The 23,424-nt window shown below is 38.9% G+C and overlaps 3 protein-coding genes across 10 annotated transcripts in view; all 3 read right to left on the bottom strand.

Annotated features, from left to right (window-relative positions):
- Window positions 1-20,467, bottom strand: part of LOC134815956 (mitochondrial outer membrane protein SLC25A46-like) — a 93,840-nt gene extending 73,373 nt beyond the window's left edge. The window contains exon 1 of the mRNA XM_063824584.1: window positions 20,457-20,467. The gene's annotated coding sequence lies outside the window, so the exon portion shown is untranslated. The remainder of the gene's footprint in view (window positions 1-20,456) is intronic.
- On the bottom strand, window positions 10,465-20,210 carry LOC134815954 (V-type proton ATPase 116 kDa subunit a 1-like). Of its 8 annotated transcripts, none has more exons than XM_063824580.1 (19): window positions 20,131-20,210; window positions 17,227-17,332; window positions 17,091-17,111; window positions 16,856-16,934; window positions 16,589-16,686; window positions 16,272-16,400; window positions 15,972-16,131; window positions 15,535-15,673; window positions 15,117-15,288; window positions 14,615-14,746; window positions 14,261-14,411; window positions 13,846-13,988; window positions 13,492-13,655; window positions 13,146-13,349; window positions 12,516-12,729; window positions 12,170-12,274; window positions 11,547-11,742; window positions 11,103-11,280; window positions 10,465-10,960 (listed from the first exon to the last, which is right to left on the bottom strand). In XM_063824580.1, exons 2-19 carry the CDS (start codon window positions 17,320-17,322, stop codon window positions 10,867-10,869), a joined length of 2,475 nt encoding a protein of 824 aa, XP_063680650.1. In that variant the 5' UTR covers window positions 17,323-17,332; window positions 20,131-20,210; the 3' UTR covers window positions 10,465-10,866. The 8 variants fall into 8 exon arrangements, with proteins under 8 accessions (XP_063680650.1, XP_063680642.1, XP_063680645.1 ...); XM_063824572.1 differs by lacking the exon at window positions 20,131-20,210 and adding an exon at window positions 18,207-18,328; XM_063824575.1 differs by lacking the exon at window positions 20,131-20,210 and adding an exon at window positions 18,207-18,327 and having other exon boundaries at window positions 11,547-11,721.
- On the bottom strand, window positions 18,668-19,504 carry LOC134815958 (3-oxo-5-alpha-steroid 4-dehydrogenase 2-like). The gene has a single exon (XM_063824586.1). The coding sequence runs from the start codon at window positions 19,493-19,495 to the stop codon at window positions 18,746-18,748; it is 750 nt and encodes a 249-aa protein (XP_063680656.1). The 5' UTR covers window positions 19,496-19,504; the 3' UTR covers window positions 18,668-18,745.
- Window positions 20,468-23,424: the final 2,957 nt, after the last annotated feature.

The raw sequence follows: 23,424 nt of genomic DNA, 5'->3' as shown, positions 1-23,424 counted from the left end.
GTGTTTGGGAAAAAAGGGCAACAACACAAAAACCCTTGGCTACCAACCGAGTACAGGGAGACATATGGTTTTCGGGCCCCCAATCGATGTGGGTGATGCAGGGCCCCCCAACGACTAGGATCGGGGGAAACCCCTTTCAGTCTTCATGGAGCAAGAAAGGGGTTGATTTTCATTTCATTAAGCTGTTTGAAATAAAGGGGAAACCCTTTTTGGGCTTTCTTACTAAAATTGATTTTAAAAAATTTGAATTGACCGACAGTTTTTTTAATGCCCAATGGGTTTGCAATCGTAATTTATTTTAAATAATTGGGGATCAAACAATGTAACTTTTTTATCAAAACCTTTTTTATTCTAGGGAATGGGCTGAATTTCCCAAAACTTAAAAAAAACTCAAAAAAAAATGATATTGAGGATTTCGTATTTTGTGGAGATCGGAAATCTACTACTTGACATTCTCCCCTGTGTACGTTTGACCACTGCCCCAAGTAACTTAAATCATGCTTAGATTTTTTTTCAAAATTTCTTTTTAAATATAACCCTTTAAAAAAGTAAAACCCCTTTAATTGTGAAAAAAAAAAAACCTTGAAATAGTTTTAAAAGAGGGTAAACCAACTTTCTGGGCAAAAAAGCTTTTCCTTTACAATTTTGGGTTTAGATTTTGGGGGAGTTTGTTGCTGAGAAAGTTAGAAGGGGGATGAAATAAAACATGGGAAAAATGGATTGGCAGTATTTTTTTTTTCGACAAGGTAAATTTTAAAAAAAAAAACGGGATCATTAAAAAATAAAATTTCTATTCAAAATTTTCCCCAGCAGGGAAATTTGGGAAAAAATTTATCATTGGGCTTTAGGGGGGCCCACATTTTTTTGTTAGTTCTTAAATTTTTTAGTGGGAGGTTTTTTAAATTTTTAAACTTCACCCGGCCCTTTTTTAATATAATATTTTTCAAGTAAATTTCGATACCATGGCCATTTCCCAAATTTATCATGATGGGTTTTTTGGGAATTTAAAAACTCTGATAACGTTTACATTAAAAAAGTGGGGTTTTTTTAAGCGTCAATTTATTTTTATTATTGGTTTCATTTGGGGTCGGGCCCCAAATTTCCCACTTTTTGATTAATGTTTTTTGGGGGTTTTAAAGGGGGCAACTTTAATTTTTTGATTCCAAAATTTTATTTAACTGTCTTGCTCAATCAAAAGGTTTTTGGGGTCAGGAGCCTGGGCTAATAGAAACACATTCTTTTTTAAAAATCATGGAAAGGGAAAAATGGTTTAGAGCAGAAAAAAAAGGGGGAAAATCCTGAAGAAAATTTAAAGGCAAGTTTTAATTCTGTTAAAAGTTTAAATAAACGAGGTTTGCCATTTAAATTTTTAATTCCTTTTAAATTTATTAATTTTTATAATAAATTTTTTTATAATTTTTGGGTTTTTCAAACCCTTTGGGAAAGGATTTTCCCAAAACCTTCCTCCCATTCAAGGGTTTTAACTATGGAAAAATTCTCCCCCCAAAGGCCCACAAACAAATGTTTTTCTAGGCCCCGGAAACCCCCTGCCCCCCCTCCAGATTGCAGACCCACCATTTCCGGGTTGCCCGAAACCCAACTTCACGGCGGGGAAACGCCATTTTGGGTTTTCCCCGACCCCTATTTCCGAGTGGAGACCCACTACTGGGGCCAGACCCCTATTCCCAGAGTCCCCGACCTACCTTTCCCGGGTTTTCAGACCAACCTTCGAGAAATTTCAAAACCCACCATTTTGGTTTGGCCAAAACCCCCTCCTAGAGTGCAGGCCCACCATTCCCGGTTGGGCCCGACCCACTCTTCTAGGGCGAAGACCCACCTTCTGGGGGGGCCCGACCCACATTTTCCGATGGGGAGCCCCCATTTTGGGTTTTCCAGACCCCTCTGCCAAAAGGGGAAGACCAAACCATTTGGGGGGGGCCAGACCCCTCTTCTGGGGGAAGACCCCCTTTGGGGAAACCAGACCCACTATTCCAAAATGGAGACCCCCTTTCCCCGGTTCCAGCCTACATTCTAAAATTTCCCGTTTACCCACAATTTTGGGGTTTTTAATCCCTATTTTCAAATTTATAAAAGACTCAAAAGCTCATAACAAATTTCCAAAATTTTTTGTCCCCGAATATTGGACTTTTGGGAAAAAGGAAAAGAGCAGGGGGACCCCTATCACCGGCCCCTTTTAAAAACTATATCAAAGACTTTTCTTCCCCTTTCCCGAAATCGGGGGGAGTTTTCCTAAATTTTAAACTGGTCCCCAAATCACATCTGCTCGGGGCTGACATCGGGCCTTTCTTGCCCCTTTAAATCCCAAGGCAAAAAGGGAAGGGAAATCAACACCCATTTGACTCCCGGTTTAAACCCATGGGGCCTTTAAGTTTACTTAAAAATTTCCAAAAGCTCATTTCTGCCCTCCCAAAAAAACAACCATGAAACATTCAAATTTTTGGGGGGCCAGGGCCCCCAACACACGGGAAAAAAACGGGGATCTTGGGATAATATTTTCCCCAAAAGGGGGTTTTTCAGCAAACAAAAACTAGCCGGGGGGCCAAGGGCCCCCGTGGGTTTTAAATGGCCTTTCCCCCGGGAATATCGTTAAAGATGCCCTCCCACAGGGGCCCCAAAATTTAATTTGGGCCCCTAATAAAAATGATCCGGGTTTTATGGCTGCCAAACTTATTTCCCCAAAAAAAAACCATGAATAACCCCCTCCAAAACGGGGGAAACAAAGCCAACCCCAAACAACCTCAAAACATCCACAAGACCACTATGAAAATTTTTCCCCCTTAATTTACAAGTGGTCCCCGTCCCGTCCAATTTAAAAGCATCAAAAAAGGCGGAAAGGGGGGAAAGGGGGCCCCCCCCCCCCTTTTTGAAGCCCGGGAAAACTTGCAATAAATTTTGAATCGCCTTGGAAAGCACTGGGAAAAAAGAACTTCCTCCGCTGGGTTTCAAGACCCGATTATGCCCGGGGGCCCTTTCCCGGGGAAAACCAACTCCCCAATCTTTTCACCAAAATTAAATTTCCCCAAACCCTCCTCTTCAAAAAACCCAACCTCACCCCCCAAACAGTCCCCCAACATGAGGGGGAAGTTTTTGGAACCTGGGGAAACTGCCAAGGGGACCTCCCCTTAATTTTTGAATTTTTCAATCAAAAAAACAGGGTTTTGAAACCCGAAACATCCTTTGGGGGTGGGGGAAATCCCGAGGCCCCGGAAAGCTTAACTAGGGGGTTTTTTATAGCCCGCCCCAATCCCTTTACGGGGAGGGGGGCCCTTTCGAAACCCCCCCCCAGGGAAACCCAAAATTAAAAGTTTTAAGGGGTTTTTGACTTTTTCCCTACTCCCAGTTAAGAAAAATTTAACTTCCTTTCCCCAAAAAAATTACTGAAAAATAGCCAGGGGGGCTATCCGTTTTAAAAATTTAGACCCACAAAAGGGACTGCCCCCAGCAAAGCAATCCCGCAATTCTCCGGGGAACTCCCAAATTTTCAACCTACTATAAACCCGATTTTCCCCTCAAAACTGGCCAATTTCATAAGGGCATAGGACCCCAAAATAAACGAAACACAAATCCATCTATTTTTTTAAAAAAAAGGTTTTTAAAAACATTTTTTTTTTTATCCCCCACATTTTGGAAAAAAACAAAATTATGTAACCTTAAAATTTTTTTCAAAATTAAAACATTGGCATTGTGAATTTTAAAAAAAAATAATTTTTTTTTTTTTTTTTTTTTAAAAAACCCTTTTAAAAACCTTGGGATCCTTTTTATCCTTGTATCCTTGGGGGCCTTTTTTACCTTTTTCCTTTATCCTTGTATCCTTGGGATCCGGGGTTTTCCTTTTTTCCATCCTAGAAACCCCCCAATTCCGGGGTTTCCAGAAACCCCTCTTCAGAGGGTAGAGCTACAATTTTTTGGTTTTCCGCCCCCCCTCAGAGTGGGAAAAACCCCCCCAATCGGGTTACCAGAAACCCACTTTTTTAGAGTCCAGACCCCGCTCAAGATTTTTGCAGATTGGGGAGCCAGACCATCGCCAAAAATTTTTTAAATAAATGAGGAAACAGAAAAAAGTTTAACTTAAAAGTTGAGGGAATTAGGGGAAATTAAAAATGGGAATTTTTTTACTCCCTTTAAAGTGTATTTTATCCCCTTGTTTTTTAAACGGGAAAACTTCGACGGAACGCGCCCCGAGATTTTTTCGAGTTTCGTTTAAACTCATTGCCCAGGCTCACGATATTTGCGAGATTCCCCCCCGGGATTTCGGCACCCTCTTTTAGCCCTACATTTTTCGGGGCGCGCGCTTGCCCTTTTCATCGCTTTTCAGGTGTTTATTCACTGGTAAAGTCAAGTCTTAAAAGGGGAAATAGGGTTTTTATAAGAAACAAAATTTTACATGGTTTTTACATATTTCCATGGTTTCCAAAAGGGGGGTCCGGTAAAAGGGCCCCAAACTCCCGGAAATACCTGGCCACAGGCTACTCGGCACTTTTTCCCAAAATACTTGGGTACGGGCCCTGGGATAGTGAATTTTTTCTTCATTAAAATTTTTTTAAAGGGCCTTCAAATGGAAACTGACATTAATCCTAGCAGGGAAAATTTTCTTTTGGATCCTCACACATTTATTCCCTTCTAAAAATTTTAGCCAAAACAAAACAAACATTAACCCGATAACTCCGTTTCAATTTAAATTTTACAGGGGCCAGGGTGAAAAGAAAGGGCCCTTCCCCCCGGAAAAAAACCTTAAATCCAGTCCCCCTCTAGATGAATCGAAACATTTAATTACAGAAAAGTATATTAAAAAGGTGCTCTGATGTTAAGTTTAGTAAAATAATTATTAATTGCCAAAAGAATGACCGCTGACGAGACTCGAACCCGAGTCAACTGTTTGACGAGCGCGCCCTAAACCATCGTGCTACGAGGGGCTTACCAAAATAACAATATGTAACATAATACAATTCATAAAAATACGCACGTAAATTGTTCGTTATTTATAGATCCAATAACAGTGACATACTTACAATTCTGAGAAATAAACATCGAGCGACATAAAGCGTCATACGTACAATTTCGCTTACAAAGGGACTCGCGAAATCTTTTTAAATAGAAAATAATTTGTGGGGCAAGAAATCTTGCAGGCTGGGGGGGGGGGGGTGGGGGGAGTGACATTTCGCCACTGCACGTGACACGTGAAAATTTCCCCTTTTTTTGGGCAAAATCCCAATCCATTTGCAAATTTTTTTTTTGGAAACTTGATAGGGGGTCCAGACCCACAATTCCCGGGGACCAAACTCCTTTTTTTTTAGGGTTTAAAAGACCCCCCCCCTTCCTGGGGCCAAAAAAACCCCCTTCTTCTATTTGGAAGGGGCCCACTATTCTAAATAGAGGGGCCCCCAAACCCTTTTGGGTTTCCAGATCCACCTTTTTACGGGGAAGAACCCCCCCCAAATTTTGGGTTTCCCACCCCCAATTTCCAGGTGAATAGACCCCCCTTCTGTTTGCCAGCCCACTCTTCTAGGGCGGGGGGACCCACCCGCCCCCCCCCCCCCCCCCCCCCCCCCCCCCCCCATTTTTTAAGACTTTACAGGGGAAAATAAATTTTCAGCAGTCCTTTTAAATTTTAATTTAAAACTTATTTTTTTCTCGGTGGGTGAATGTATAATCATTTTTGCAGGCTGTACCCAAATGTGGTTGAGTGAAGGTCCCAACTTTGGGGGGTTCAGTTTCTTGAAATCAGTCGAGGTTGTGTGTACTCCAGTCATGGTTCCCAAGTAAGCTGCTTTTTGTGACCTCCTAATTCTTATAATCGGTGACAATATCTCGTTTCATTTCATGATCGAAATGTTTACCAATTCGTGTGATATTTGATATTTGACTTCTGATAGAGGTCCTGATTCTATATTCAATGCATTGTTCTTGTCTATTACATAACCCCAGAACTTGAAAGGTTTCAGTTTTTACACGTCTAACAACCCTCGTGTTTTGTTTCAGAGCTGAGCGTGATATCAACAACCCAACGAAGCGGCCTCTGCTATTGTGCACAACGCGATTCTGTCACACATATGGTCCCTTCGAAGACTTATGTTCACACTACCAGGCCCCCTACATATCATCTACGACGGATGTCTTTTAAATGTCCTCCGCAAGTGTTAAGCAGTTCAGACGACCAATGTTGCGTGAACTGCTATGATGATCTTAAGATGCTGGCAGGCTGTACATCACATACAAAGGAACAAACTAAGACTGATGGTTAACATAATGTTCATTTGATTATCATGCCGTGCTATGTTTTCATGTATTCGATTTAATATCTTATCTGCTTAAAAGAATTGTGTTATCATTTAGACATCAAGCTTCGTAAACTCGACATTTTCAATAGCTGCGGGCTAAACAAGTTTTCGCCATATTTCAGTCACTGTTTATCTTGTTATCATTATATCTGGTGGTTCAGACGAATACACAATCTTACGTTCCGTTAAATATAACAAAAGGCGTGGTTAGTCACTGTAAATGCATCAAAACTGTCCGAAGAAATAGCTAAAGAAATTGTGCCAAATACTGGCAAATTTTTAAAACTCTGCTCTCTTTAATTATTGAAATCCATCCAAGTAAAAAGTTGTATTACCAGAGAGGTTAAATTTAAATTTCAAACAACCTTGTTTACAGCTTCTTGGAAGAAAATGGAACCGGATTCTATTGGACGTTCTGAAAATGGTAAGGCTGAAAATGGTAGGGCTACAAAACTAAGTTGGAACACATCTTGTTTGAATACTGTTGAACCAAATTCAACTCTCTGCAACAACACAAGCAGACAAAATTTCTCAAAATCCGTTGTATCTGCTCAACTGGTTCTAAATTCTTGAATCCAGCCAAGGGTATAATGGGTGTTCTGGGAGTGCTAGGGCCACCAAACTTCGTAGGAACACTATTAGGGTCAATACCAAACGATTCCGACCTGTTTTGGGGCCATCCGACGAGTTTTAGAAAAATGTTCATTTTTGTTCATTTCGTTCATTCCATGACTCAGGGAGTCTTGGGCGACTATTTTGACGTCAAAATAGTTAGTAAACACATCCCCCTACACCGTACAATCATCTCCAGCACTCTGCAGCCCCTTTAACAGACTGAAATGACCGTATCAATATCGGATACTCACGAACCAGCTTTCTGATACGGAAATGGAATCAAGTCTCTAGTGGGCGTTCTGGGAGTGCTAGGGCCACCAAACTTTGTAGGAACACTATAAGGGTCAATACCAAACGATTCCGACCTGTTTTGGGGCAATCCGACGAGTTTTAGAAAAAATTTCACTTTTGTTCATTCCGTTCATTCCATGACTCAGGGAGCCTCTGGCGACAATTTTGACGTCAAAATAGTTAGTAAACACATCCCCCTACACCGTGAAACCATTTCCAGCACTCTGAGACTACTTTAACAGACTAAAATGACCGTATCAAAATGCCTCAAAAACCGTATCATCTGGTTCCACAATTTCCGATTTATCTTCTGTTTGCCGCGGACGCGATACCTGAAACCTGATCAAAGCTTACGGCGCGGCTGACATTATCATGCTTTCAGGCGCGCGACGTTTCAGGCGCGCGACGTTTCAGGCGCGCGACGTTTCAATACCACTCGTAGGTGGGCACACCACTGTAAGAAAGCTGGCTATCCAGTCCTAGAGCTTTTTTTTTTTTTTTTTTTTTTTTGGGTTGGGGCACCCACTTCACCTTCCTGTCGGAAGGCTACGTCCGTCTGGTGACTAACGTCTATTGGGGTCCCTCCGGTTGTAGGTGTCACAGGGTACGGGCACTTGGCATGGGCTAGTGCTCCTTACCCTCCGGAGGATAAAGCCTGGTGAGCGACGTTTTCCCGAAGGAAAACTGTCATAATGCTCGTTCTCGGGAGAGCACCACCCATGCCTAGGTGATCTCCCGGGCGCTCTTTTAGAACAGGCTGCCCCCTGTCTTTTCTAGTGAGCTGACAGGAACCTACAGGGCATACCTGAGCATCTAGTATCTCTTGCCCAAATCTACGATCTATTTTATTTTATTTGCGCGCGTCTTTGCGACGCGCGCGCGGTAAATGTTGACAATAAGAAGCTACCAAGCAAATTTGTGTTTTGTGAAGACCCTTTTTTGTTTAATTTGAAATTTTGGGCCGCGTGTGACTTTTCTTTGTTTGTGTGTTTGTGTTGCTTCCGTTTACCGGAGTTTTTCTGGGTGCTAATTATCCACTAGCTGGAAAAGGAGTAAGTGCTAGATATCCACTAGCTGGAAAATAACTAATTGCTAGATATCCACTAGCTGGAGCGGCCCGGGGGGCGGCGTGTGAGTGAGTGAGTGAGTGGGGGTGGGTTCGCCTGGAAATGAGACTGGTGTGATCTGATCCAGTCAGTATGGTACACTGTTGCCAGCTGACTCACCAGCAACAATGCAAGTCCAAGAAGAAAGAAGGAGAGACACTGTCCGTTATCTGGGTGTGCCACCACCGACAGTGCTCCCACTTCTGTGGGGCTGAGGGTGTTGGCTCCAAGAACCAGCCATGAGCGAACAGCGCCTGACCCCCTCTATGGTTAACTTGAGAATAACAGGACTATGCCTTTCTCCAGGCCAATCCGTTCAGTAACCAGCTGACCCAGCACCACCTCTGGTGGAAGATGTGGTTCGGATTGGACTTCGCTAGGATTTGTCCGTTCTTCTGTAGAAACTAATGCTCCCTCGAGGAGAGACATGAGCCCCGGCGAAACTGACCAAAAACGTGGCAGGGATTCTCACCCTACAGTCCTAGAGCTTACCACGGATACCAAAGGCCTGAATCTTCTTGAGGAGTATCTTGTTACATATAAATATAAAGAAATGCTGCTACATTCACTTCAAGCCGTCACGTACAGCTACTGATAATAAGGCAGATAACGAATCAGAATGTATACTAACTCTGAATAATACGGTAATAAAGCAAGTTCAAGGGACCAGGTTTTTAGGTGTTATTATTGACGAAAAGCTAAAATGGGATGCTCAAATAAGAGCCCTCAACTCGAAACTTAGATGTGAGATCGGAAGACTCAGTAGAATACGACACGTTATCCCGAAAAAACACCATAAAGAATTGTACCACACGTTATTTGAGTCACACCTAAGATTTGGAATATCGGTATGGGGTGGGTCAAGTAACAATATGCTTCAACCTATCTTCATCACTCAGAAAAAATGTATCAGAATACTATTTGGTGACCTTGAAGCATATCTAGATAAGTTTAGAACATGTGCCAGAACATGTTGTATAGATGAACAAATCCTAGGAAGGGAATTCTTTGAAAAAGAGCTTACAAAGCCGTTGTTTAACAAGAGCGGCCTTCTTACCGTCCACAACTTGTAAAAATACACATGTTTATTAAAACTGTTCAAAATTGTCAGATTAGAATCTCCAATCTCACTCCTATCTTTACTCCACAGATCACCATCACAAAGACGTTCATACCAGTTCTGAGTTCATCACCGGCCCGAACCCATCCTCCTCTTTCATTTATCAATCAACAAAAATGTGGCAGTTTGATAAGTTAATTGACGATGTCAATTCATCGCAGCTCGGCGCGGCACAGTAGCGCATCTCGCCGATCTCACTGTGAGAAGCCTCATTGAGTGCGCGGCGCGGCACAGTAACGCATCGCGCTACAATTTGATAAGCTTTACTAAATCAACGAACTTAGTTAAAGTAACACTGAAAAGTGAGCTACTCAAGATACAGTCCAGGTACGAAAAATTAGAATAGACAGAATTAAACTTCCATAAGAATGAGCTTGTGTTTTAAAACAGAGTCCTTTGACTTTATTATTTTGAAATTGAAGAATCGTTTGGCCATAACTCATTTCGTTCGCATTAGTAAAATACAATGTTAGTAAAATACAATTTTTATTTTCCACAGAAGAATCAATACATATTGAATTATAAATATTCGATAATTTCATTAATAATAATTAAAAGTTGCTTTGTAAAATCAAAAACGAAAAGCCGTACGCTGAACGCGTGTGGCGTTTTTTCGTCAGCTGCCTAACTTTGAACTTGTAGCCCCTAACATCAAAGCCGCCGCGCGCGCCAATTGCTAGGGTGCATAATTCTCATTACCTTGGGACCTCATATTCATAAAGTTAAACATTAGATTAGGCGGAATGACAGGCTGAGCGCGGCCTTGATTCACGACGTCAATCCTTCGCATCTCGCCGATCTGTGGTTGCGAGAAGCATTATTGGATGCGCGCGCGCGACCCAGTAGTGCATCGCGCTACAAAGCGCGGCCCAGTAACATTCTCATTGATGTTTTCTCAAAAATTGCTAAAATTGAAAATATTGATTTAAACAGAGCCTTCATTTGATGCTGAATATGTTTTTCGTGAATTGGCGTTCCTTTGGACACTCAGCTAAATTAAATAAGGAATTGAACAACTGAACAAGATCAAATGTTCACAAAAAAGAATCCAGGAAATAAACTATTTCATTCAAACAATCTACAATCGTATATAACACTTGTCGTATAACATTCGTATATAACACTTACATTTGAAGAAAACTAACATTCAAAGAAAACTAAAACATTTAATGGTGTACTTGATACTGATTGTCGTGTCGATTCAGCCAGCTGAACCGAACCCGAAATAAAAATCATCGAAGTCTTGAATATGAAGTAAGTTGATGCACCGGTGAAAGTGAAAGGCACATACAAAACTCCTACAATAACCGATAAATCCGAAAAATCCATTCATTAAGTCCTAATTCACACAAAGAACAGTTAAAATAAACAGTAATTTATGATGTATCAGGCTTGAGAGTTTAAAAGCACAGCTGCAGGAATCATGACATAATCTCTACTCGTCGTCAGCCCCATTCAGCATTCGCTCGAAGGAGAAGGGAGCGAAAAGGTGACCTTCTCCCTCGTAGAACTTGTTTTGGAACTCCACCCTGGTGAGAGAGATTGTCATCATTATAATCATTAGTATGCGACAATTTAACCTAGATACGACCCGGCCCAACGACAAAATAACTTAACCTAGATGTATATAATATATATCTATAAGCGTAACAGTGCACACTAAAAACTAACCAGTGAAGACGGAGGGCGTGAAGGAAGGCAGACAGTCCCTCCATCACAATGAGGATAGCCACAGTGAGGACCGCCCAGAACGAGAACGTCACAATGATGAGGATGGGGTTGACGTATTTGTTGATGTCCATACCCAGTCCAGCTTGCATAACCATACTCCACAGCACTTCAGATAACTCTATGAAATGAGGACAGGTTTAATCTGAGCATAATACGAGAATTACTGCTCAAAGTTATCAATATCACAGTTTAATGAAATGAAACTTCGCCAGTTCAGCCAGTCTTTTTGGTTGTCTCTTTATTTGTAAAGGTAAAAGAGACTAGTCTCACCGGTTCAATTTCGTAGATATTTCTGCAAAATAACATATATATCTATATTCTATGTCTATACGAATGACTGGACCGTTCATCTAACGTGAAGATACACTAATAATGACAGTTAACCTGCGTGAGCGAGTGAGAGAGCCCAGAGTCGGAGGTAACTGGCAGTGTTGGAGATACAACCCAGCGTGAACTCGATAGTCTCGATACCTTGGTGCACCATGACATCCATCATTCCGTGATCTTCCTCCCCCTCTTCTTCCTCATCATCTCCCTCATTATCGAATTGTTGATAGTTCTGTGGTATTGGGGCATAGCTCTAATGGGGATTGTAAACATGCGTCAGCGATACATGCACCGAATCAAAACGAGGATTATTTCGGCGGCCTTTTTTTTTGATCATTCGAACACACGGATCAAAAGTGCTTTTGAAATCATTAGAAATTAGATTCATTTAAATAGTATTGAATCTAGACTTGGAGACGGACTGTGAAATCGATTAAGCGATTTATAAACTTAATTTAGCTATGAAATTATTCGAACCCCTTTAAAGCCAAGTATATTATAAACAGGTTGGCACATACAGCACGCACACGTGACACGTACACACACACATGTAGAATTAGCAGCAAAGAGGTTTGTTTTATTTAAGAGAATACCTTCCAATAATAATGCTTTTATTCCTTCAGAATTCGTGAGGTATAAAGTGTCAAACTACGAAACGCACCACGGAGTACATAACTTACCGCTTGCCGGACTCGTGGGTACATGTGCTCGATGATTGGCTTGGCGACAAACATCCACGGCACACATATCACCGCCACTACCACCAGTGCAGCTTGTATGTAGCGCTGAGGAAGTAAAATTAAAAGGTTACATTATGGTTTCTTTTTTATCTTAATGGAACATGGGTCACAAGTCCAATAAAACGAAAATTATGAGTCAGAATATTCTAGCTCTGTGTGGCCAATGTGAGTCGCGGAATGACCGTTGGGAGTGTTAACAGTGAAAAATATTTCCTAATAAACGATACAACGAGCAAGAATAATAACTAATTAGTAATTACCTGGATAACAACTAATTACCAATTACCTGCATTGGATAAAGCTGCATTCCCTCGTCAATTTCTCCCGCAAACTTCAGGAACATGTTGATGAGACAGATAAGAAGTGATGGTTGGTCTGTGGTGGCATCACATGCGAACCACTTGAAAAATATCATGAAGACCAGGTAACCGATGAGACATTGCAAGAAAATCATTTGTGGGAGGAATGTGCAATATATGTTTAGAGTTTTGCCCTTGAACCTGAAAAACATTGGTTAGATTGAAGTTAAACTACTGACACTTTAAGTACCGAAACAATTAGATGGATTCGGCCATCCAAGGATGAGATGGCCAACTTTAATGAACTGTTCATATCAATCATCAGACCAGTCTATTCATATTTCATTACTCGCGAAGTAAAGATATACAATGTATGTACTATTGCAGAGAGTATTATTGGGATATATAACATGTGTACGTACGTATAACGTACGTGCTCGCGCGCGCGCACTTGCCGGAAGTTTAGGATTAGTTTGTACATGAAAAGTATTTTCGCGTGCGCGCACTAAGACAGTCTAGGACGTCAAAGTGTGACCGCCCCCAATACGGAAATAGATAATGTTTACACGATCAAGTCAATCAAATTAAACTTCGACCGAACAAATATTATATCTTACTTATAGTTAAAGAAACTGAGAATCAATCCAAATGTCATCTGTGTGAGCCCAAGAATAACAGCGAGCTTCATCTTATAGGAATTAACAAAAGTTAGCTTGTTTTCCGCCAGATTCCAGAAGGGGTCAATTCCGAACAAGTAGGGATCTCCATTGTATTCGTCTCCTATTGGATCCAAACCGTAGATAGCATCGGGATTAATGTAGCTGAAAATATAAGGAATCAGTAATATTGGCATCAAAAATGTTGCAGTATTTGGAACGAATATCGACGCTTATTTATTAGGACTTGACTTGAAAATACCATTCCTTCCTCACATTACAAAAAGGGTGCATTTCTTTAACTTACTGAGATGAGTTTTTCTCGTAGCGCGTGTAGTTTGTAGGTTGCCAGGAAGAACCGAATATATTGATGGAGAGTGAGAATATGTCGTTGTAAAGGAATCCTGCGTACACAGCAAACAGTCCGTTCATCATTATAATGTACCGACCGTGGAACATCATCAGGAATATCTGTGAGAACGATCAGTCATTTTCAATGTTGGTTTATCTTGTGAAGGGGCCATCGTGTCAGTTCAAAAAGTGATTTCCTATCATTTAACATGCAGTTTTTATAGCTTTCGGTCCAAATATTATATCCAAATATAACCACTCCAAAATGGTTTATCTTATCAGGTTAAATCTCCGCAAAGATAAAATTCACCTCTTCGTATGACTTGAGCCGTTTGGTGAAGTAACCCTCCTTCAATACAAGGTACAGTCCAGCGAGGAACATAATGAACCCGTGACCGATATCTCCGAACATGATACCAAACAGGAAGGGGAACGTTATGATTGTAAATATCGCTGAAAATATGTCACTGTTAGAATACGAGCTCTTTGTAGTTTGGTTTTTACACGTTGATGAAATTTATTTAGAGATTAAAAAGGTCTAGATTAGACATTTCCCTGTGGCGCGAGATTGTAACTCATAATCATGAAACATGAACAAAAAACTAAATTCAAATACCCTAGTAAGACTTCTCAAAAGTAAAATGAACAGTTAAAATATCAGACACCCCTAGTTTAAACACACCTTTAAAACAAAATAAACAATATAAATATCAGGCCCTAAAAACCTGGATTTATCTCCTGATAGGAAGCCACACCGTACGCGTCAATGATAGCCTGGTAACCCTTAGTCAGTTTGTTAGTACGGTGGTAGGTGGGTGGGGTACGTCGCGTTGTTACCGTGTTTAGGATAGGCGCTACTTCGCTACCCGCTGATTGCTGAGGAGGGCTATATTTTAGGATATTTATTTTTAATGTCAACAACAGATTCAAAATGGTTTCAATGCTTCGGTAAACTTAATTATTTATTAAAATCAATGATTTCTGGCTGTTATCGTCAATAAAATAGTTCAGTACATATAAAGTAGCTGACCTTACTCTGTAAAATCAAATTAATGAAAATATTGCGAGTGTCAACATACCGCTCCACGTTTGAGGGCCCTGTCAACTTCGTTGAGTTGTAGTTTAGGACACCATCCCTCCGCGTGCAGGAGCCCTGTTTCTGTCTTCTTAAACTTGTTCATCGTGTACCAGATAGCCTTCACTTTTCTAACCTGAACACGTGATAGAATTAATTATAATGATACGATAATAGTTCATAACTTACTATGTAGTATGTACTTTTCACCGTGTATTTCTCTCAAGTTTCATAATTTATATGTATAGCTAGATCAATACATTCCATAATGAACAGTGTACATCATGTGCGCAGTAACTGTATGGTATGTAGTGATTAAGCCACAACATGAGATAATCACATGTGGGGTAACTGCATGTTACGGAAATGAAAACATCCAATAGTAGCGCGTGTATGCTATGTTCTTACGTATGTATACTGTGCACGCTTACCGGCCCAACGTACAACTATACAGTACACAATTATGTACTGTGTACACAAAATACCTGGATGTATTGACAATTTACCTGGATGATCCAAGAGTTGATACTGCTGACAACGGTGTTCAGCATCCTGAAGCGGTGGTTCTTGGTCTCGTTAAGAATACTGGTCAACTCCTCCAATCTCTTGTCAACTTCAGCTTCTGTCTGTCTTCTCTCCTCCCAGTCTTCTTTGCAAGGGTATGTAGTTGCTCCCAAACTGAACGAGCGGTAGGTTAGTTTGATATTCTCAGCAGAGTTTTAAATTGTATTTTTGGACAAAACACTTCTTACCATAATAATATCATCATTTTCACTCGACCATTTGGTCCACAAATTGCATCTTGAGATCTGACCTAACTATGGCCATGGGAACTATGGCCAGGTAGCTATCACAATTTATGAGACACTGTAAGAACTACAAAATTAATTTGTTAGAGCTAAAAGTCACGTTCTCAGAACTTACCCCTCACAGATCTTCTTGACTCGCATCTTGAGCTGCTCTCCCTGGAAGTAGACTATGAAAGTAGATTTGGAGATCTCTTCTTCGGTGGCTGGATCCTTCAGAGGCTCCTCTATCTCCATGTGTCTCAACAGAGCTTTACCTAGACAAACAAAGAGATTTAAGAAAGTGGTTAAAACGACAAATCCTAATAAATAAATCCCAAGTCAAAATAGAATAATCGAGAAATAAAATATATATGGTGATTGTTTATTTTCAAGCTTTTAAAGCTTTAGCTTTCAAAGCCCATGCCAATGCTATTTTACCAAAAATTGGGGAATAACGATGGAAAATCAATTGGATTTATACAATAGAAACGTTTGCTTAATAATAATATATAACAAATAAAATAACCAGTTAGCAGTAGAATAATAAATAACAAGAAGTTTAAAATAACAGACCTCTACTGGCTCTCCAGAGGACCCTTTCAAAAACAGGGATTTTAGACCGGTTGATAACACCACACAAGAAACTGAGGTGCCGGGAGATGTTACCTCCGGCTTCCTCGTCGTATTTCGGCGTAAGTCGCTCCTTCAGCCCTTCCTGCTGGATCGCTGCACCCTAACAGGTTGGTTTTAAAATGTCAGTCACACCTTGCATATGTTGCATTGGGCTTTCCAAGTTCTGGGACAAAAACAAATCTTTTTGTACAATTCAGTAGATTAAGATGAAGTGAGGTCCAGGTAAGAAGAATTTCAAACCTCTTGAAAGAAAGTACTAGCTGAGTTAAGAACGTGTTTCAGCTCTTTTAGCTCATAGAAGTTCCTCAAAAGAGCTTCCTGGTTGGCATTAATCTGTCTAGTCTCCCCCTCCAGTTGCTCTAGTGTTGCCTGTAATGTGTTTAAGTAACTCACTCGATATATAAACATGATACAGATTACAGGGTGAGCCAGATCTGCTGTCGCGTCGGCCGTAATAAGTTTGGTGGCAATTTGTTCATTCTTATCGGCTTTAGGCTCTTGAAATTTGAAAAATACAGGACTATCTTAAAAACAGTAAATTGTTGCTGCTTTTTTACCTCGAGATCGATCAGGTCTTTAGGATTAGGGGCTTGAGGGACTTTGTAGTCAGCAGGGACAGGAAGCTTCTCTCGCTCAATCTCCCCAGCAAAGAATCCTGAACAGAATTCAGTCACTCAGACATCTACTAATACTTAACTTGATATTTATTATTGTAAAATTATTATAAGTTCTTTCTAAACATGGTAAATGTGAGAAAACTCGCAAATTCCTATCAAATTACGTTACAATTCAGTACTACATATACACTACAGTACACTACTTACGAAGTCGTCGTTCCATTTCCTCAGAACGTCTGATCTCTGACACATAGTTACGAGAGAAAGCGTTCACTCCTTCATTTAGCTGAAATTACAGTGACGTTAACGAGGATTATGTGATATCATAGCATCAACTGTTGAACAATGTTGAAATCACAGATATATCCGTTTTGTTCGAATACTTAGCTTCCGCAGCATTATATTATCGATACTAATTGTTGAAAGTATGTAAAAAACTCACGTCAGCAAATTGAACCGCACCCTGAAATGATAAAATAGTTTTAAAACTAATCCCTTCTAATCTATGAAAGAAAAATCATAGTTCGAAAATACAAATTCATGCATATCCTAATTAATTTATTAATAAATTAACTGACCAACTCTCCAAGTTCTCTGATACAGTTGTATGACGCCTCCTGAGATAAGAATATCTGCACGAGGGTCATCTCCTCGGACCGGAGGAGCTTTGACATGTCCGCCTCACTACAGTGGGAAAGACACGGTAAGTTAACCATGTCGGCTACTGCGACATTCTATGGCGGTGTGCTGCTCTCAGGCTTTTAAAAAGTGAGTTCTGGTAATGTGAGCACCAAATGAGAGTGCGTTTGGGTCATGAAATCTGTGAGTTGAATGGTGATGGTTGAATTTTAAGTTCTAAATTCTATGTGTGAAAATATGTCCTACAGCCTGAACTTAAGGCTTTAGCATAAGAAGCATGCTTCGAAGAAGTGTTCATTGTAAATAAAGCTGTGAGTAGAATACTTCAAAATAGTTCAATCCATCTAAAGAAGTTCGGATTCTTCCCTTTCACAATATTAAAGTATCTTTGTAATGTATAAAGTGTGGACTGTGTAGTCAGTTAAGAGTCCACTGTAAGTGCTTTTAGTTTGTTAGTACTCTGCTATGTCAAGTTATGTCAGTCAGTCAGTCAGTCAGTCAGTCAGTCAGTCAGTAAGCACCCATTTTCAGGGACAAAGTTGAAGAGGAAAAAAGTTTAGCCAGTCAAGACAAGCGAAAAATTCATCCTCAGTAACATACCTAGAAACCAATCAGTATTTTTTAGTCTCTATATTATTATATTAAGTTAATCGTAATTAGCATGCAAAATCTTACATAAATGAAACAATGCTATACACTTCTAAAGATTTAAATTAGTAGATGCTATAAAAATGACCATGAAATAAGTTGAAAAAATACAAAGTACGCATAGCTGGCTAGTCCTGGTGAGAATTTTAAAATATTTTAATTTCATCCCAGGTAATCAATTGTTACATTACACAAAAAGACATCAAGACATAAAGTTGTGCAGTCAGAATCTCAAGGAAAATCAGCACATACAGGGCAAGACAATTGTTACCTTATCATTCCCGCTGCCACTCCAGTCATGTTTATACTAGAAGTAAATCAGTTTTAAATACATACACAACAACGAAATTTTGCAACAGATATATCAATTTTCATTCACTCAGGATGCAAGAAACTAGAAAGAGATTTTGTAATATCATACGTATATGAGGTGTATTATATCTCATCATAGGAACTTAAAGTCCATCATTAAATCAAGAATATAAGGTGGAATAAACATCCATGGCAGTGTTTTCGCTGACAGCATACTCTATTATACCATGGCAAAATGTTTTAAAGTGCATGTACAGTGACTATCCCCTTAAGCATTAAATTGCCTATATGTTTCCCTAAAAGCCCACATGCAATGAAAAGCATAGAATTTGATTACCCTGAATGTATTTAAGATATATTAAGAGTCCAAATAACAGTGGTGAAAATGTATAGATTTGCTTTTGATTCATTTGAATTTGAAAAATTCTGTTCTGTATCTGAAAGAGGTTTCACTTTTTCTAATTTGTGAGTGATTAACCACAAAACAAGCTAGTCCAACTAAAATCCAGAGAATGGGAAAACAGAGCTGCGACTCTTTGGGTAATCGTCAATTTTAGTAAGATAATATTTGTGAGTCTGGTATCCACGTTGTCCAAGAAACAGTGTAGTGAAAAGAGAGAACCAGGCTGAACCTGGAGTTTGTAACAGTAGCGCAAACCCAAACCACTCCACTATCTCACCAAAGTAGTTAGCTGCAGAAACATATTGAAACATCCCTTTGAGGGGCGTGAGATACCTGTTCCCCACCCTCTGAGCAGCTAGCTCCCGCAGATGTTCATCAGCAGATATGTTTATGTACATTCCAATAAAGAAGAGGATAAATCCTAGACCAGAAGCGTACGTATCTCTTGTTTGATGGTTGCTTTCGATGATGCTTGTGGATTGCAGCCAACCGTTGAAACAGCAGAAGGCAAATGCACTTAAGCATGTTTCAATTGGAGTATCTCTACTGCTTTTTATCAACATCGGAAAGATGAAAGATCGATTGAAATAATGCAGAGAAAACAGTCCAAGTCCCAGTAAAGACATAGGTGTAAGAGTGGAATATTTAAAGGCAATGATGTAAAAGGGAATCAAAAATGCAGGGCACTCTTGAAGTAGCCATGCTAGCTTGCTGTTGATTTTGAAAGCAGAAAAAACCCCACCGGATGGTGTGAATTTTCCATAGGGAGCAGGTTTAAAACAAAGATACAACACAGTCAACAGCGTGATAATAGTTGCAGCGAAAATAATGGGTAAGGTCTCCATAAGCAGGATCAGCCTAGTAGATTGGGTGATAGTAATTTGACAGAACAGTAATAAGATTGTGATAAAACACGATGTGGGGAATTCGATGCTTATATTTAGGCACACAATTGATAACAATGAAACTCAAAATAGTATTTTCATTATGTTGCTTTTAAGTCATTAAGTAATTTCGTTATGGATCTACATCTCCTAATTATCGATTTAGTCTTAAATGGCTCAAAAACAAACCAATAAATTGACGGTAGTCGATCAATTAGGGTCAACAAACCATATACCTAGCTGCAAAAACACGATAAACCAAGTTATTTCAACACCTTGCAAGGTCTTATACATTATTATATTACATAGATTCTCTTACTGCAGTTATATTAGTAAATGCTTAACATGGCTTTGCTTATATGGACGGATCGTGAGCAATAGAAAAGTGTATCAAACAGTATATTATATATATAGACTCAGGTAAATCAAGTGATGCAATAGGCAGAGCACAATCAAATTTTAAGTGTTGCAATTGGCAGAGCACAATTCATTGCTACCAATCTTTTTTTGAAAAAACATTTTAACAAAACACATGATCTACTCCATTATAGGGGCAGGGATGGGGTTGTATGAGACTTCTGATAGCTGAATCTCACGTTTGGTGTCCACCTTCTTTCCTCGGTACCCTCGTATAGCAATCAGAGTTGTTCTCAACATTGCAAATCTTATCCTTGTTCTTACATGTTTTACTACATCACAGTACCTCGTGAGCAATAGTGTTTCATCATGTCATCATAATTTTGCTAGGATGTTGTTTGGTCGTGATGCATCCTCTACTTGTATACGAAAGTAAGTCAAATTATAGCGCTCGATTCTCCGTAAATGGAATTGAACTCAAGATTTCAAAAATTCTACACCTAACATATATAATTAGCAATTTTACCCACTTTTTACTAAATAATATTCAAACTTAACAGACTACAGCAATAAATGAACAAAATTTTTAACATTTTAAACATATCATTAAATTTATTAAAATGTTAATGAAATATTTGTATCGTGATAGATGCTATGGTGGTTTTACAAGCCTGTCACGTGCGCGCGTTAAAAAATGGTTAGTTGTTCATAACTCGTCAAGAAATCATTTTCATGCTATGTAATAAGATTTATTCGAAATCAGCGTAAAATATTGATATAGTTTAATTTCACAATCACATAGCTTATTTATAAAACAAAAATGTATAAGCACGCATGTACACAAAACGCGACGGTCAAAATCTGGCCTCACGCCCAATTTTTTTACGTTAATTTCATGAAAAAATCAATCCTCTCCAGGCGTGCCATTCTTTCCTAATTATAAAAAACTCTTACGGTAATTTTCTACTCGATACGCTGGGGGAGTTTATTAACTCCAAATACACTTTTTTAAAATTAATCCTATTACTTAGCATGAAACTCATTTTTTACGAGTTATGAGCAAATAACAATTTCTGTCAGACGCGCGCACGCGACAGGCTTGTAAAACGATATTAAAGCTGTTAATGCTTTAGGCCGGATTCGAGTCAGTTTTGGTTTTAAAGTAATTGTGAAGATATTATAACGATTTAAAGTACAGGTTTGTGCACTTTAACTTTAAATACTTACCATAAAGTAAAGCAACGATCTCGATGGGTTGACATCGTCAATCAACAAAAATTTCAAACAGCCATAGCTTAACGAGATTACGTTTGTTTTAGCTCATATTTTCACACCAAATAGAAAAAACAATGTGATCGGTGATCTTATTGCTGACAAAATATGAATATAAATACTTTTATATTGGCCTAAGAGTTATAGACTGTCAAAGTTTAAAACGTGCATTGGTATATAGCACGTGACTAATAAGGTCCTATTTATACTGTACTTCTAAACATATTCTTGATCCTTGCACATCATACTATTGTGTCCAATTAATGGTTAGGTCTCCAAAATCTTAGCAGAAAACACGTATTTTTGCCCGTAAGAGCCTCTACTAGTAGTACACAAAAATTTGAATAATATTTTAACAAGTTAAAGGGTGTTTATACATTTTATTTAGTTTTCTATTGAATTTATATTAAATTTGTATATGGACACGTTCATTTGAGTTTGAGGATATCGGTAAATATAAGTGACCCTATTAAAAGGCACAGTGTAGTTGACTTTGTCACACTATGAAATTACACAAACCCTTGATGGTTAGGATAATCGTCTCATCCTCTAGGCTAACTTTGTCACATAACGATATCTTAATCAGGTGATAAGATATCGCTTAAATACGGCCGGCACGGAAATGGTTACATTGTCACACTATAAACATGTGACAGAGTAAATATGGACCCCTTGCTGCCGTTTTCGACCAAAATTTTGAGTGTCCAATTGATTGGATGTGTACATATGACCATTACCTACATATTTGACGACTTTTTTCGTTAGATGGTGCACTCAGGTTTACTCTGTCACACATTTAAGAAAATATGTGAACAATGTTTAGGGAACCCTGATAAGCAATGCTGAGTAGTGTAGGTTTAGTTAATGGCCTGGAAGTGCTAGGAATTGTTATTATATCATATAGTCGCAAGGAATTAAAACACAGAAGGCACAGACAAGTTTACTTTGTCACATAATCTTGATGATATCTGAACATGTGTGAAATTGAACAAATAATGATATACCAGCTTAAACCCTCTGTATTACGTACTATGGATCAAACAACACTGCTAGTACCATGCACCAGTCACATAAATCATTAACGTGTGGTAATATGTTAACAGTGTCACAATTAAACTACCACAACATGGTCAAAAATAGGGTAAATAGCTCCTTGCTGGCAAAATAACTAGTTAGTTTATCGACATTTTTTTGATGATAAAATTACATAGTATTCTAATAGAGGTATAGATCTTCAAAATAGGGGCAAGACATGTTTACTTTGTCACATCAGTTATTATTACAGTTAGGTAATCGTCATCACATTAACATATATTTTTTTGTAGTTTGGATTGATTTATTTAGGTAATAAGCAGGTGATAAGGCAGCCTATGCTAATTTTTACACACTATCTTGAAATTGTTGGGGCAGGAAAGTTAATTTTGTCACATTTTTAGTGACTTTGACAAATTTAACCTAAAATTGTTAAACTTGAGCTCTGATGTTCTGGACAATATTCTACCAATTTTTTCTGAAAGAATGTTAAATTCTAATAGAGTTATAGAATATATAGATCTTCAAAATAGGGGCAAGACATGTTTACTTTGTCACATCAGTTATTATAAGAGTTATTACTTATTATAAGAGACTATTTCATTATATAATCATTGTTACGATTTCGTATAATTTTTTGTGACAATGTAAACATCAACTGATCTTAACTTGCATCAACTACATTGTCATCATGTAAAGTTTTCCCGCCTTTCAAACCAAAATCAGATATAAATAATTCGCCCAAAATTTTAAATTCCATATATTGTGACAGAATTAACCTCATTGTGCCTGTATTAGCTTACTATTCAAAGCAACATATTTTATAGGGCTATGACTGGTACTCCGTACTTGGTAGATCAACCATCAAATAATGAGTAAAAAGGGTTTTGAGGACACCTCACAGTAGAATAGAGGTATGGTATTCTGAGTGTGACAAAGTTACCTAAATATTGCCTTGTAACCGTTCGATCCGTGCCCTTTAACCAATGTTGTATCATAATTGTTAGATTGACCTAATCTACTATGTTTCAGACCAAGGAATGATAATTAGACAACTGCAGTTAAATAAGTCACACAAAATGTGACATTTGAACCATTATAGTGCCTAACAACAATAGATTTTCTTTCTGAGCAGTGCATATGGGAGTATGGGTTACGCGGCTAATGTTCAGAACTTCTGAACGTGCTAGGTTAAGGACACGTTTTTTTTTAAGTGTGGTGAAAATGAC

This window comes from Bolinopsis microptera, chromosome 5, assembly GCF_026151205.1.
Source record: "Bolinopsis microptera isolate Bmic1 chromosome 5, MBARI_Bmic_1.0, whole genome shotgun sequence".
NCBI lineage: Eukaryota > Metazoa > Ctenophora > Tentaculata > Lobata > Bolinopsidae > Bolinopsis > Bolinopsis microptera.
Note: the sequence above shows the minus strand (reverse complement) of the source record. Positions and strands in the feature narration are given on the sequence as shown.